The 14,984-nt window shown below is 42.4% G+C and overlaps 1 protein-coding gene across 5 annotated transcripts in view; it reads right to left on the bottom strand.

Moving 5' to 3' along the window:
• The window catches only part of PTPRG (protein tyrosine phosphatase receptor type G), a 592,097-nt gene that overhangs the window by 130,153 nt on the left and 446,960 nt on the right, over positions 1–14,984 (bottom strand). For all 5 annotated transcript variants that reach the window (XM_026650229.2, XM_026650227.2, XM_026650225.2 and 2 more), the window contains exons 7-8: positions 12,674–12,831; positions 7,126–7,318 (exon numbers count right to left, since the gene is read on the bottom strand). In XM_026650229.2, coding sequence (XP_026506014.1) covers positions 7,126–7,318; positions 12,674–12,831 — 351 coding nt within the window. The remainder of the gene's footprint in view (positions 1–7,125; positions 7,319–12,673; positions 12,832–14,984) is intronic.

Raw genomic sequence — 14,984 nt, 5'->3', positions numbered from 1 at the left:
GGCTTAACCTGGCGCACTAAATATGAAAAACATTTACATGTGGAATACTAGAGAAATAACCCAGATGTTGACTCAGAGTCAAAAGCCATTAGGTGCTACTGTAGTGAAATTATGACTGCTCATTAGTTAACTAAGTCAAGGATCATAATTGAAGGTGGTACTCTAAGACAAATTCCCACTGATGGCAAACTGCATCATAGGGGACTCAGTGAAGAGCAATCACACACCTTTGGGGAAGTAATCAGGCATCTGCGAAAGAACTCTGATGTCAAGAGCACCTCCCCATGGGATGTTCGTTTAATTGTTGTGAACCTTATAGCTCATCTAATGAGACTGAAAGGTGAAAGGCAAGGCATTCATAATCAAACTATATATACGTACAAACAATTGTTTAATAGCCCAAATCAGTAGCAGAAATACAGGCAAAGACTTTATTGGAAATCAGTTGCATTTTGAAACCAACTACTTGAGAGGCAGCAACTTCTCCTTAAGTTATGAATTAATAGTGTATGTTTTCTTTGCAACAGCTGCACCAACTGTTTGTTGGTATATCTCATTTCAGTGGGGCTACTTATGAAAGTAAGGGATTTTCAGGGTTGGAGAGTCGAGCCCGTTGACTGCAAGCTCTTTAGTGAAAGGACTCTGTTTATTATTTCACTCTTAAGTGTCATGCTCACTTATTATGCTAATCATCACAAATCATCCTACCTCAGCTCATTAAAAACTGAACAAGGAAGAACCAGGAGCATAATGTGTGATGCTCTTTGACAAACACAGAAATCTGAACTCATCAGGTGGGAAAGTCAGAAAATAGAGAAACCAATTATTATGGGGAGGTTTTTTGTTTTTAAAGTGCAATTATTAATGTTAAAGGAGATGGTCAAGTGGTATGCATCTAATATTGCCATTACCATTCTGTTACTTGTTTTCTGATGAATATTTTTATATTATTTGATAAGTTTGATAACTAGTTAAGAATATCAGTCAAATAATATATTCAATACATTACCCATTTCATTTATTGTTTAGTTAAAAATTGTATCTAATATCTGACCAATTCTCATTTTTAAGTCTACACATGCAGTCCCCAATCCTGCAAACCCTTACACACATCCATAGCACTAAACAGGTGAGTAGTCTTATTAAATTCAATGGGCTAAATCACCTGAGGGTTTGAAGGATTAGAGCCATAATCCGTCACTAATCTGGGATCGTCAACCGGTTATTTTATGTTTTATTTACTGGCTGATACCCCTTAATCAATAAATCATGTTCCAGCTGAGGTTGTTCTGAATGTCATAATTGTACATTTCAGTGACTAGATTGTTACAGAAGATTTGTATGTTTTCTTGATGTAGCAGGCTCAACTGATCACCGCAGGATCAATTTAAATGTTATTCTCTGCTCATAGGTGCTGATTCAGCAAGGTACTTAAGCATGTGCCTAACTTTTAAGATCGAGTAGTCCTAAACAAATTAAATTTCAGTAGGTTCTGCCAATGGAAGGAAATGGGATGAGGGAATTCAAGAAATTCCACTTGCTAAACACTACAAGTTGCTGACCTGTATGGGGAAACATACTGTGACATTGCACTCCATATGTTTTATGGAAATGTTTTATGAGTGTGAATATAATGTAACTGGAATATGATTTATGCAAAAGGTCTCTTGTAAGGTGTCATTACAAAGCTTATAATCTACTGAGTGTGTTCATCCTATTTGTATGAAAGTATCATTCTTGTATCTGAAGCTAGAAATATGAAGTATTACTCTGAAGTCCTATTGTAACTATGCAAAGTGGGGACATTAATGGTGGTTTAGAATCTTGATGGCTCCCATTAACCAGGACAATTGGTTGTAAATGGCTCTGCTTACTTGTAAGCCTTCCTGTGTTCATGTGAGTCAGGCCAGAAAGAATGGAGGCTGGGGTCTCACAGGACATATAACCATGTCACCTGGTACTGGAATCCATCTTAAACCTGGTGCTTTTCCATTTAGAAGGACGGGTGGGGACCCAGAGAGACAAAGGATTCCCGCCTTGGGCCAAAGCTATAAAAGGGGGTGAACAGAACAAAGGTGGTTGCCAGTCATGAAAAATCCCCTAGCTACCACCTGAGCTGGAACAGGGACTGTACCAGGGGAAAGGATTGTGTCCATACTAGGAAGGAGTCTAGTCTGTGAAAGAATCTTATTGAAACATCTGTGAGGGTGAGATTTACCTGTATTCAGTTTCTTAATGTATTAGGCTTAGACTTGCATGTTTTGTTTTATTTTGCTTGGTAACTTACTTTGTTCTGTCTGTTATTACTCGAAACCACTTAAATTATACTTTTATACTTAATAAAATCATATAGACTTTTGTTTATTAACAAACCAAGAGTAAGTGATTAATACCTGGGGGAACAAACAGCTGCGCATGTCTATCAGTGTTATAGAGGGCGGATAATTTATGAGTTTACCCTGTATAAGCTTTATACAGCGTAAAACGGATTTATTTGGGGTTTGGATCCCATTGGGAACTGGGTGTCTGCGTGCTGGAGAGAGCTGACCTTCTGAGCAGACTTTCAGTTAAAGCCCGCAGCTTTGGGGGCGTGATTCAGACATGGGTCTGTGTTGCAGCAGACTAGCGTGTCTGGCACAACAAGGCAGGGTTCTGGAGTCCCAAGCTGGCTGGGAAAACGGGCTCAGAGGTAATTCCAACACGTCAGGTGACAGTCCCAAGGGGGTCTCTGTGACCTAACGCATCACACATACATTCAGGGGAACTGAATGAACAAACTGATTTTTCTATTATGTATCTTCATAGTTTATTGGTCAGATGGTCACCATTGATCTGATTTGAATTATCTTTGATATCTAAAGAACAGGAGTTCCAATATTGATGTATGGCATATCCAGAACAGGTCAAGAGAAGATAGTTCATCAATGGACAGCCACATGGCACTGTTAAGTGGGTGAGTCTCAAAATTATTCCAAACATCCTGTAAATTCTATTTCTGTGCTCCTTTTCCTATAAAATAAAATGGCGTATTAAGTAAGTACTATAAATTGTTTTCTAGATTTATAACAGTTCACAGGGATTTCATGAGGTTTGACATAAAAATCTCACATAACAAAATCTTAAGATGGCTACTGCCAATCCTACAATATATTACAACATAAGCCATTAAAAAGTCAATGTTTCCCAACCATTATCATACAGTTACTGCAAATATCTCTTATGCTACATATAAAGAGAAACTATGGTAATCTTGGATATTACAATATGTTAGCTGTTGACAAATGCTGGTATTTTAATGACAGCCACTGAACGTAGAAGGATGTTAAATATGTTAAGGTTTAATACATTATGTTAACTTTGTAGTCTTATATTTGTATGCTAGACTATCTCTGGCTGTGAAATGTTCTGTGCTGCAGTACTTTTGCATGAATGACACTATATAATGATGCACAGTATTTACTAGAGGAATAAACAATAGGTTTAGCTTTCACTCAAGTATTGTGACTTCAAGTCATTTTATTTATATGTCAGTAGTTCAGAATGTGCAGTGGACCAGGCATTTCATTCCCCAATTCACCTTCGTCAAGGAAGGGGCCAGGAACATTTGCATTGCTGTATCTCTGGAGCAGATATAACTCGGCCCTATAGCCTTTGCAGGGATGTGCTACACTCCATTTTATGTTGGTAACACCGGAGCAACCTATTTACTTTTAAATTTATAAAAATGCACCTGCCGCCATTGTCCCCTGGTACATGTGCAGCTGGAAAAGTTACAACACATTGACAGAGTCAGTGCAAATAAATTCTCACCAACAGTCAGCCTCCAAAGGAAAAGGCCTAGAGAAAACAATTAATGGTTCTTTTCCAGCCTGTGATAGGGTGTCCACTCAACACAGGAGTGGAAGAGGTTAATGGAGGCCAGATGGGCCAATTAACCTGGTAGACTGAATGCTGAGGGGAAGTCCTAATTAAAGAACAGGCTCACCTGTGCAGAAATGGGGGGAAGGGAGAGCTATATAAATCCAGGTAGCTGGCTGTAGACAAGGGTTGCAGGGAAGTAGGCTACATCCACTCCCTGAGTGGAGGGAGTTGGGAGAATGGCAAAGCCAGAGAGGGGGGGAAGCCAGATAAGTAGGAAGAGGCCCAGGGAAACAGCAGCAGGGGTAGGATGGTACAGAGATCTTGGCTGTTTGTTATAGGGTCACTGGGCTGGAACCCAGTGTAGAGGGCAGGCCTGGGTTACCCTACCAGTCACTGGGCAGTGGCACAGGGCGTTGGAGACACCAGCCAGACAGCGGGTCTGGAAAGACTTAGAATTGCTCAGCATGGGAGGACCTTAGTGGCCTGGCTGAAGGGCCAAGCCACGAAGAGGAGACTGCAGTCCCTGGAGTGAGAGGGGTCACAGGGTGAGACAGCATGGGGCAAGACACTGCTAGAAGGGCGGGGCAAGCCTGGCAGAGCTAATTCCCAGGGTGGCCAGCAGGAGGTGCTACTAGCAGAGAGTAGACCCCATGACACCACCCCACATAAAGGCACCAAAATGGGCCATCAGACAAGTGTGGGGAATATAAGTTCCAAAATCCAGGGTCCTCCACTGACAATGCCCTGCCCCCAAATGCCAACATGGTCACAACACCTGTGGATGGTCAGTATGCCTGAACTGATCTCAGCTGATGCAAAAGCACCATTGTTAGAGGTTTCTCCATAAGGATTTAGGCCCCCATTCAGCAAGGCACTTAAGCCTAACTCTTGAGTATGTGAGTAGTTCCATTTGGTTCACTGGAATTACTCACATGTTAAAGTTAGGCACATGCTGAATCAGGGCCTTAGGGTTGGATTTAGCACAGAGAAGTCAATGGGGATCTTTCCATTGACTTTAATGGGCTTTGATCAATGGCAACACTTTGAATTTCAAGTCTAATCCATTGCATAGTATTTGTAACATGCAGCTATAATTGTGGGTCTCAGCTATTTCCTCGGTGGGGGGGGGCGAGGAGAGAGTAAGGAGCACACAAACAATCCTTTATCATCTTTAAAACAGTCCAGTGAGGGAAGGAGTATTCAAGCATTCAGCCAAAGCAGTAAAACCTTCTGCAATATTACACCACCTGATACAGAGGTATCTGAGCTATAGGTTTGGTCATTTTAACATAATGTAAACTATTAACTTTCATTACCGCCCTGGGTAAATAATACTCACGCAGTGTCTATCAGAAGGAATAAATATTGGCATATGATGCTGATAAAACACTGCTTTAAACTTTCAGGCCAGAGCACAGCCTGGATTGTTCTGATTGACAATATCTTCTTCTCACTCCTGATATAAATTCCTTGTCCCGAAGCAGCCTTTTATGTGCTTCTCTACATGAGCGAACAAACAGCCACAGAATAATAAAGCCCCAAGAGTCCCGCTCTGTCCCAGCTCTCTTGGGATGGCAAGGGTGGCAGCTGAGCGCCACAAGAGGTATGCTGTCTGTGCCTGGCTAGGCCAAAGTGCCAACCTTGGAAGTGCGTATTTGAATCCACTCAACTGATGTGGACACAGCGGTAAAATGAGGACAGACATGTGGATGGATTTGAAGAGGCAGGCTGCAACTTTATTAAACTTTAACACGGGGAGGGGCACTACACACCTATCGCTCATATTCTCCTATACCAGGATATTTAATTACTACCAGTGCGGGGGTTACAGGGCTCCTTACTATATAACCCATATCTCGGAGTAGGCTCTCCTCAGCCTGCCCCCCCAAGACTCAGCTCTCCGAGTCCTTGCACCCTCCCCATTCCAAGGAGGAGAGAGGGTGCAGAAGGGTGGGGACCCTGGTCCGCAAAGGCCACCAAGTCAGATCCCGGCCCATGAAGACAACAAAGTCGGACCCTATCCCGTGAGCCCAAGGCCCATCACCACAATCCCAGATCTTTTTATCTCTGGGAATCGTCCATTTTATTCTCTTAACTGCCCTGGAAATCGGCTGCAAGTTGCGACCAATAAACAACTCAACCCCAGTATCTCAGTTAGGTACTAAGTGCCTTCCTACTTAACCCTCGGTGGTTTGAAGGTGCTGCAAGGAAGGCAAAAAACTCCCTGGTCTTCTGCCAATCGGCTCATGGGAGAAGAAATTCCTTCCTGACCCCCAAATGGGCAACTGACTAGACCCTGTCAGGATGGGTTCCCATTCCTAGTTTGGATGGGTAAGGTGCGGCTGCTGGAACGGAGCCGAAAGAGGCTCCATGTGGCCCCTGCTCCAGGTGAAATCCTGGAAGCTGGGGAAGGCTAGCCAATCAGCACCCATTCCTCCCCAGCTGGCCAATGGGTGCCAGAGACTCCTGAGGGGAGGAGCTACCTAGCGTTCTTAGCAAATGTCTGTCTCCCTCGCTATTGGGACTGTCCCCTTTCGCCACCCACCCCATCAAGTTCCCCCATCATTGAGGCAGGTGGGTGCCTGACTAGGATTATTTAAGCAGTGAGCTCTGCCTAATAAAATCATCACATAGAAAAAATGGAACATAAACATACAAGAAATAAATCTGAAAGTATTATTTACACCTGCACTTCTGCTGAGTGCATGCAGGGCAGCCTGACAGCCTGGAACAGCCATGTGGCTCTTAATGCTCTTTTCCAAACTGAGGTCCAGCTATCTCCGCCAGCAGCAAACACCAGCTGCTGCTCCACAGCGAGGTGCAACAAACATTGAAGAAAGGACTTATTGAATAACCTCTCCACAAGGATAGTTTCTTCCCAACTGCCATTACCAAGAGGTTGGTTTATGCCCTGAACCTAAAGGTCTTATAGCTCTTCTAAAACTCTTGGCTATTTTTAAAAATCCTTTCTAGAAGATCCAGATTTATCAATATAAATGTCCAATCCTTCTTTGAATCCTGCTAAGCTCTTGGCCTCCTTGTGGCAATGAGTTCCACAGGCTAAGTGAGCATTGTGGGAAAAAGTATAAATCAGTGCCTCATAACTGTATTAAATATAATAAAGTATAACTACAGTGTATCACTAAGTCTTGCTACATTTCTTTAGTGAACCTCCTGTACTTCTAGTGACAATTAATTGAAAGCCCTATGTAAAAAAAAAAAGACAAGTCTGTCATTCAGCGAATGCAGTTCATCTCAATCTACCTTTGGAAGCCTCTGTGCCAAATGGATTTTCTAAGATGTCCATCACATCTTGGCTCCAAGCATCTTTCACAGCAGACTTGGACACCACCCTGTCATTCAGACTCTGCTGCGGTCGGAAGTTATTCCTCAGATACTCCACAGACTTGACGTGATCTTGCTGTTCTGTGGTAAATATGGAATAGAACGCCTCCAGCTGAACGTGGCCATCAGGGCAGGGAAGAAAAAAAAGAACATTAATTAGAAAAACAATGTGGTGAAATCCGGGTAGCTGATAAGAATGTAAAATGGCAGGAAGCGCTGATGCCAAGGCTGATTTTGAGTCTGACACAGGAAAGAAAACATTTGTTCTTGGACTCCCTTGTCTTCAAGCATTTAATATGTGCACAGACAAGCCCCAAACCCCCCGTACCTCCCTCCCTCTGTGCTTATATCATGTTTCTTAATATTATACTGAGAAGTGTTGTACACTCATTCATTACATCACAAAATCGTTCTGTATATAGTCCCTCTACTTACTTATACTGACATGTAGCTGTCAGGCTGCTGTTTTCATTGATAGATTTCAAATCATTTTACAAAGGAAGGTCAATAGCATCCTCCCCATGTTAAAGATGGGGAAACTGAGGCACAAAGTGACTTGCCCAAGGTCAAACAGCAGGTCAGCAGGTAAGGACTAGAACCAAGATCTTCTCGTCCAATGTCCTGTCCACTGGGCCACACTGACTTTTTCTCTCTGCTGCTTCACTACTAAGGGAGAAAACCCTAACCATGCTCCTGGTATTTATTTTGTGTGGCACGTTATTTGGTACATTTAATTCTTTCATATTCTCTCCAAGAGAACAGGTTGCTGTTTCCTATGCTGCATGCAGATCCAGGCTATTTTTACCTATAACATATTAATTCCTAAGATATAATTGTAGTTTAAAAGTGCATTCTGTTAAGAAAAAGCACAGTATTTCCTAGAGAAAAACTATGGGCAGACTGAATTGAAAAGATTCAGTTAAGTTGTTTGTTCAGTTGGTTGCTGAGGTCAATACAGCATTTATTAAAAGCTTGTTATCATTCAGATCAAGAACTAGAATTAGTAAGGAAGACTGAGCAGTACAGAACAGTATAAAAAATCAAATCCTGCTCTCCTTGAAATCAACGCTTTTGATTTCAGTGGAAGCAGGATCTGGCCCAGAGACGTTAGAGGGGCCTTGAGTTTCTCTTACAGCTTAATGACAAACCACGGTTTGAAAGCTATACCAGCCTCCTTTTCATTAAGTATATTTACACTAAAAGCTACAGAGAAGGATGTGACAGTTCTGAGACACAAACTAATGACCCAGGGAAAAAAAACTATTATACTGTCAACCACATCATAGCCTCAGTTGATAGCTTCTCTCTAAAAAAATCAGCTTAACAGACCTGTCAAGGGTTCCCCACTGGAGTCCGGGCACCCACTAAAATCATTTAATTTCCCCCACAGATCAGCAACCTTGAAGCACCCATTCTGTGATGCTGTCCAGGCCGCTCACTCTGCCGTGCTCTGTGGTTTCTAGCTACTCAACTGAAACCTGTAAACTTTCTTCTGATCATTAGGGCCCATTTTGTTTCAATAGGAGGCCCGGCTGGAGCTTGATGGTATGTTGGGCCTGCTAATTCGAAACAAAATTTAGAATTCTCGCATTGGGAGCCTCAGTGGTTTGAGCATTGGCCTGCTAAACCCAGGGTTGTGAGTTCAATCCTGGAGGGGGCCACTTAGGGATCCGGGGCAGCAAAATCAGTACTTGGTCCTGCTAGTGAAGGCAGGGGGCTGGACTCAATGGCCTTTTAGGGTCCCTTCCAGCTCTATGAGATAGGTATATCTCCATATTTATTTATTTAAGGGATTTGTTATACATCTCTAATCCTGAGTCTGGCAATTTAGGATGAAGGTAGGGAACTTGGAACCGAGTATCAATTAGGGTTACAATATCTGAACTTCCAAAAAAGAGGACACTCCATTGGGGGGGTAGCTCTGCCCCCTAGCCACTCCCTCCCACTTCCCGCCCCCTGACAGTCCCCCCAGAAACCCCGACCCATCTAACTGCCCCGCTCCCTGTCCCTGACTCCCGCTCCCAACCCCTCTCCACACCCCTGCCCCCCTGGTAGCCCCCCCCGAACTTCCGACCCATCCAACCCCCCCCTGCTCCCTGTCCCTGACTGTCCCAACCCCTCTCCTCACCGCTGCCCCCCGACAGCCCCTGCAAAATCCCCGACGCATCTAACCTCCCCCCACTCCCTGTCCCCTGACTGCCCCCCTTCTCCAACTCCCCAGCCCCCTTACCGTGCCGCTCTGGCCCCGCCCCGCCTGAGCGCTGCCGAGCGGCGTGCTGAGGCTGTGGAGGAGGGGGGAAGCGGGGGAGGGGCTCTGGACGCCGCTGCCAGCCCCGCCGCCGCGTTCCCTCACAGGCGCACAGCCCCGCTCCCCAGCGCTGCCAGGCGGCGTGCTAAGGCTGCAGGGGATGGGGGGAGCCGGGAAGGGGCTTTGGCTGCCGAGGCCCCAATGCGAGCGGCGTTCGGCCGCCCTGTCAGCCGCTTTTCGGTCGATAAATAGCCGACTGGGGGGAAATCCCGGACATTTTTAGATTTTTAGAAATCCCTCTGGACGGCTATTTAGAGAGCGAAAAGCAGGACATGTCCGGGGAAACCCGGACGTATGGTAGCCCTAGATCAAGAGAATTCATCTGCCCTCAAATTAATACATCATCGATGAGAACTTGGGCCTATACAGCCTTTTATATCAGAGGAGCTGAAATCACTTTGGAAACAGTGATCCCCACGACTCCCCAGTGGAATACAGAACTGTTAACCTCATTACACAAATGAGGAAATGGAGGCAAAGAGGGTTAAGTAACACACACTGAACAGTCCAACACCACAGCTCTGACTGACCCTGTGTTATCTACTTTGTGGGAATGTGGAGAACTTCCATTAGTCAACTCCACACAGTGATGTCCAGTCCATGCCTTTTAAAGAGGTGGGCATAGTATTGATGATCAAGCGTCAACAGTGATAAAGAAATTAAATGTTCCCTCATCGATGCAGGCAACTGAAAGATGCCAGAATGAAATCTGGGGTGCGGGAGGTGCTTAGACTGGTTATATTTCACATCAAGAACTACAATTTGTTATATTGCAATAAGAAAGACTCAAAGGATCCAATCCTGCTCCCATGGAATCTCTAACCAGCATTTATGGGGAAATCTAGAGGCATCACACATAGGTAGATAAAAGGGTGAAGAGACTATTACCCTACACTTTTCTTATGAGGGAGGAAGGAAGGGAGAGAAAACACGTGGTTCCTGATAATCCCTCTTGGGCCCCGATTCTTCAAAGACTTATGCACCTGCTTAACTGTTAGCGCTGGGAACAGTCTCATTGAACTCGGTGGGACTACTTGCAATGTACAAAGTTAAGCTGGTGCATAAGGTCTATGCAGGATCAAGAATTTACGTACCAACTGCTCACTCTAAGTTAAGTCTTTACCTTTCTACTTCCATGACATTAACCTGACTTTTTAAACCCTTTAAAAGAACTTTTCAACTATTTTCTTCTGGCAAGCTACCTTGGGGAGGCATAACTGCATTTGAACTGCTGCCGTTTCAAATGCAATTTTAACTTTCCTTTTTACATGCTGATGTATAAAACCGAAGTTGAAATGATTTATTACAAAAATATTATGTAACACAAATTAGCTATTAATTGATCCATCACTGCTGGCAGAACAGAGGAAGTTAAATTCGTGCCCTTCACGGGAGCGGGAGCTCCAGTTCAAATGAAATAAAAAGCTCTTAAGGCACCATTGTCGGTAAGGAGGAAAGTGATCTAAAACCCAAAGTCATGTAATTACAAACTATTAAAAATCTGATGTGCACAGTTTTCTAAGTGATGGATATATAAATGGCAATTAAAAATACTGAACCCATTATAATCACAATAAAATACTCTGAGGTATGCATTATGAGAGATAATGTTATGTTTGGGTCACGGAATGCACTTAGCTTTACAATGCATTTGCGGGGTGACAGGCCTTGTCCTGTTTTGTTGTCTAATTATAAGGCGAGATGACAGTGATGGAGCATGAAGACTAAAAGAGAGGAGCCTCCACAAATGGACTGTTTTCAAAACTGTCAATTTTCCAGCAAGCTACCTTGGAAGGATTTTATTGGAACTTCAGCAGAGCTTAAATAATATCACTTTTTCCATGTGGGATTACAGACTGTTTCCTATGGTTTGTGATAAAGTTAAACTAAGGGAATGGATTACTCTGTGCGGCTTCTATAACAGGAACACATAATAATGACAGTATTGGCCAGGTTGGAACCTATATCTCTAAGTGTATATCCGTCTTATGCTGCAGGGGGAAATAATACTATTATTCCACATTGCCTGTTAAACCAACATGGAAAGCTTGTCTACACACTCCAGTTATACTATTTTATCTATGCCACTATACATACAGCAGTGCAACCCCTAGTGGGGGTGGGGTATATAGGTATCATCTACACTCATTGTATATTTGCTTTCCACAAGCTACTCTTAGTGATTAATGACTAAGATTTATGAGTGACGTACCTGAATATTTGGATGCTAATAACTAAAGTGTATCGTTAAATTTATTAACCTTAATTTGGGATATTGCGGATTATGTACTATATTTATTTTATGACTTTTAAACCAAACTTTGTACTTTGGGTTAATTTAAGCATTATACCCAGATGTATAGACACTCATTCCTTAAGCTGTGTATTAGATAATTTTAACATTTACCTATGGAGTGTGTATACGGACATATTTACATTCACTTCTAGTTAGATACTTCACTAACTTTTACTGGAATAGCTTATTTTACAACAGCTCCGTTTTCAACAATTGAAGCAAAATAAGAACATTAAAGAAGAATCTGACTTTAACAGGAAGTCTTTCTAAAAACAATGGTTTTAAAATGTCAAAATGTTTTTAATAGTTAAACACTTGACTGCATATATTCATTTGTTATTGTGGGATTCCTCTCAATACAAGTTCCAGTCATTGCCTCAATCTACAATAAGAGATGCTATGTGCTAGCTTTAAAGATTTGGATAAGCACATAATGGCAGCTTCACTATGCTGTAGCAACAGTTAAAGATGGCAAATTAATGGTAACATTTCTTTCCTAGTGTAATTACTTCAAAGTACTAAATACGTGTCCATATAAAGTTACTTATTTTACTTTCAAAACAAACCTTCAATTTAAAAGAAGAAAAAAGGATTCTATGGAAATATTTAGACGACAGCTTAACTTTATCTTAAAATAACCAGTACTAGCTAAATCATTAGAAGGAAATTGGAGTTCATGTTGTATTATCTCCTTAAGTTTGATTGCTCACGCTCAGAAACAATATATTTAAAAAAAAAACCCTCTAATAGTTCCTTTTTTTGTCAACAGATTTTTTTTGTTTTTGTCCTCTAAATTAAAACATCAGTTTTTGAGTAGTAGAGGGCAAATCAAGATAGAACCATTACTGATGGCATAAGCTTACCTGGTGATAAGAAATAGAAACAGGCCTGCGAAAAACTATCCATTCCACAATCTCGCTACATGGTGGAGTTGTCAGAGAACCTGTATAGCGATAATAACTTCCCAGTGATGTCGGCAGAAGGTCTCTCAGCACAAAGGGATCCAGAAAGGTCTCTTTTTCTGTAGGAAAGAACAACAAATAAAATTATAGATATTTTACATTACTTTAAAACAGATATCATGTTGATGGATGGCTTTAAAATATGCATCGGTTACAATATATTTGATCATAGTTATAAAATATAAAACCATGTCAGAAAGCTTCTTTGAAAGGACACCTGAAATGTTCATCGATCTTGGGCCAAACATTAGTGTTTAATGTAGTGGGTATAACACAGGTGTGAAATGCATTTGTTTTTCCAATTGGTTTCTCTTTTTTTTAACCTTAGGAAATAATATAATATGGTTTTCAGCATGGCAGGAGAGTAGAACCCCATTAAATTGCTCTTCAGCTTAGTAATCCGTAAAAGTGCAGACCCAGAAAGCTCTATTGGGGGGTGGAGCCAGCACATGTGACATCATGCTCTCTATTGGCCAGTCAGAGAGCACTATATACAGTATTGGTCCCACATTAAACAGTAGCTGCAACCCTGAAATAGGGATAGTTACATTACACAATGCGGCTGAGAATGGGGAACCAGAGGCAGGTTGCCCATCCAGTGTTTCATGGAACTGCTGGGGCTCTGGGAATGAAGAGAAAGCAATGGGTAAGTCTGCAGAATCATTATCATAGAGAGCCTTTGGAAATGTTGCCCCACTCTTAAAATAGTCCCTCTTAATGTGGCTCGACTCAATGCAAGGTAAGTAAGCAGAGCTGCTGGGCAGCCCTGTTGTTAAGGAACGTTGCATATGGCAATTCTTCTTCCTCTGTCTCTTCTTCCAGGCAGGAGAGGACACTGCTGAGGCTGGAGACATCTCCTCCATGCAAATATAGCGTCACTGACTGCCAGTGCACTGAGCTGAGTTACAGGAGTACATTCAGGTGTGGTTCTCTCTCTTACTGTCCATGGAAGAGGAAAGGAATGAGGCCAGCCTTTCTGAAAGCCTTCCTGTCCTGATCAAACCAGGCATTTCCATAGTCAATCGGTCAGCTTCCATTTCATTCCTGCAGGTCCATCAGAACTCTGAACTGACGGCCTGTCCTACCACCACTTTCCTTCTGAGGAGGATGTATGAACAGTCCTGGTAGTGCATCAAGGTGGGGCCAGCATGAGACACTGTTTCCCGGCAGGACAAAATTACAGAACACATTGTCCCCCGTCACAGACACTTGCTAAACTGCAAGCTTCTCTGATTTCAATTGGTCTCCCAACATTTAGAGCAAGAATTAATGAGGAAGTTTCTACTGTAATCACATTTTTCTATGTATCATTTAAAATATATATACTTTTAAATTGTACTCTGCACAGACAAGAGATTGGAACTGATAATCTAATATGTCTTTTCTATCCAACTTCTGTGAGCCTAAAAAGGCAGACAGGCAGGTAGCCAGGCAGCTGGGTTTTGCAGGTCTATTGTATAGTCACATAAAACAGATTTCATCATGTGTAATTCACACAGTCAAAACTGTCCTGAAGTCAGTGACATGCAGTGCTGAAAACCTGCATGGTTCATCAACATTCAAAAGAACAATATAGAAGAGGTGCATTTTTATTCTTTGTGGAATTCAATTGTTTCAGGACCTCTTGTTCTCACACTTCACAGACACAGCTTGGAGTAAAACTGACATAACTTCATCTTGAAATCCAAACAAATATATTGTACAAATTCTGATTAATTAATAGCTGCAGTTTTGTAACATTTAAATTTGGAGAACGCACCATAAAAGAAGAAAACAGCTAGAGGCTAGACAGCCTCTCCACTATTCCTTTGCGGTTATCCCCTGCAGTCTGCATGACTAACGGGCTGAACCTCCCCCTATGTCTACGGAAAAGGTACCAGTAAGGTGCTTAATAAGTGCTTTATGCCTGTGGGCTATCCCAACAATGGAACTTCTCCTTTACAGAGAAAGCATCTTCCTTCCTTCCTTCCTTCCTCTGTATGGCTCTAGCTTCTCTGGACTTTAAACAAAAGTCCATATTAAGACTGATCCACAATTGTGCTTATCTAGTCTCATCAGAGCTAATGAGCTACCCCACTTCTCCCTACTGGTGGGGTTTCTCATGGTTTAATTGGCTGCAAGGTGATTGGTAGATCTGCTGAAATATGTCCTAAATTAGAACACAGAAAGGCAGGATTAAAAAGCTGCAGAATTCAGTTTCACTAAACCACAC

The sequence above is a fragment of the Terrapene carolina genome, unplaced genomic scaffold (genome assembly GCF_002925995.2).
Source record: "Terrapene carolina triunguis isolate 2854851 unplaced genomic scaffold, T_m_triunguis-2.0 Scaffold89, whole genome shotgun sequence".
Lineage (NCBI taxonomy): Eukaryota > Metazoa > Chordata > Testudines > Emydidae > Terrapene > Terrapene triunguis.
The sequence above is the reverse complement of the archived record's forward strand: the minus strand, read 5'-3'. Positions and strand labels throughout refer to the sequence as shown.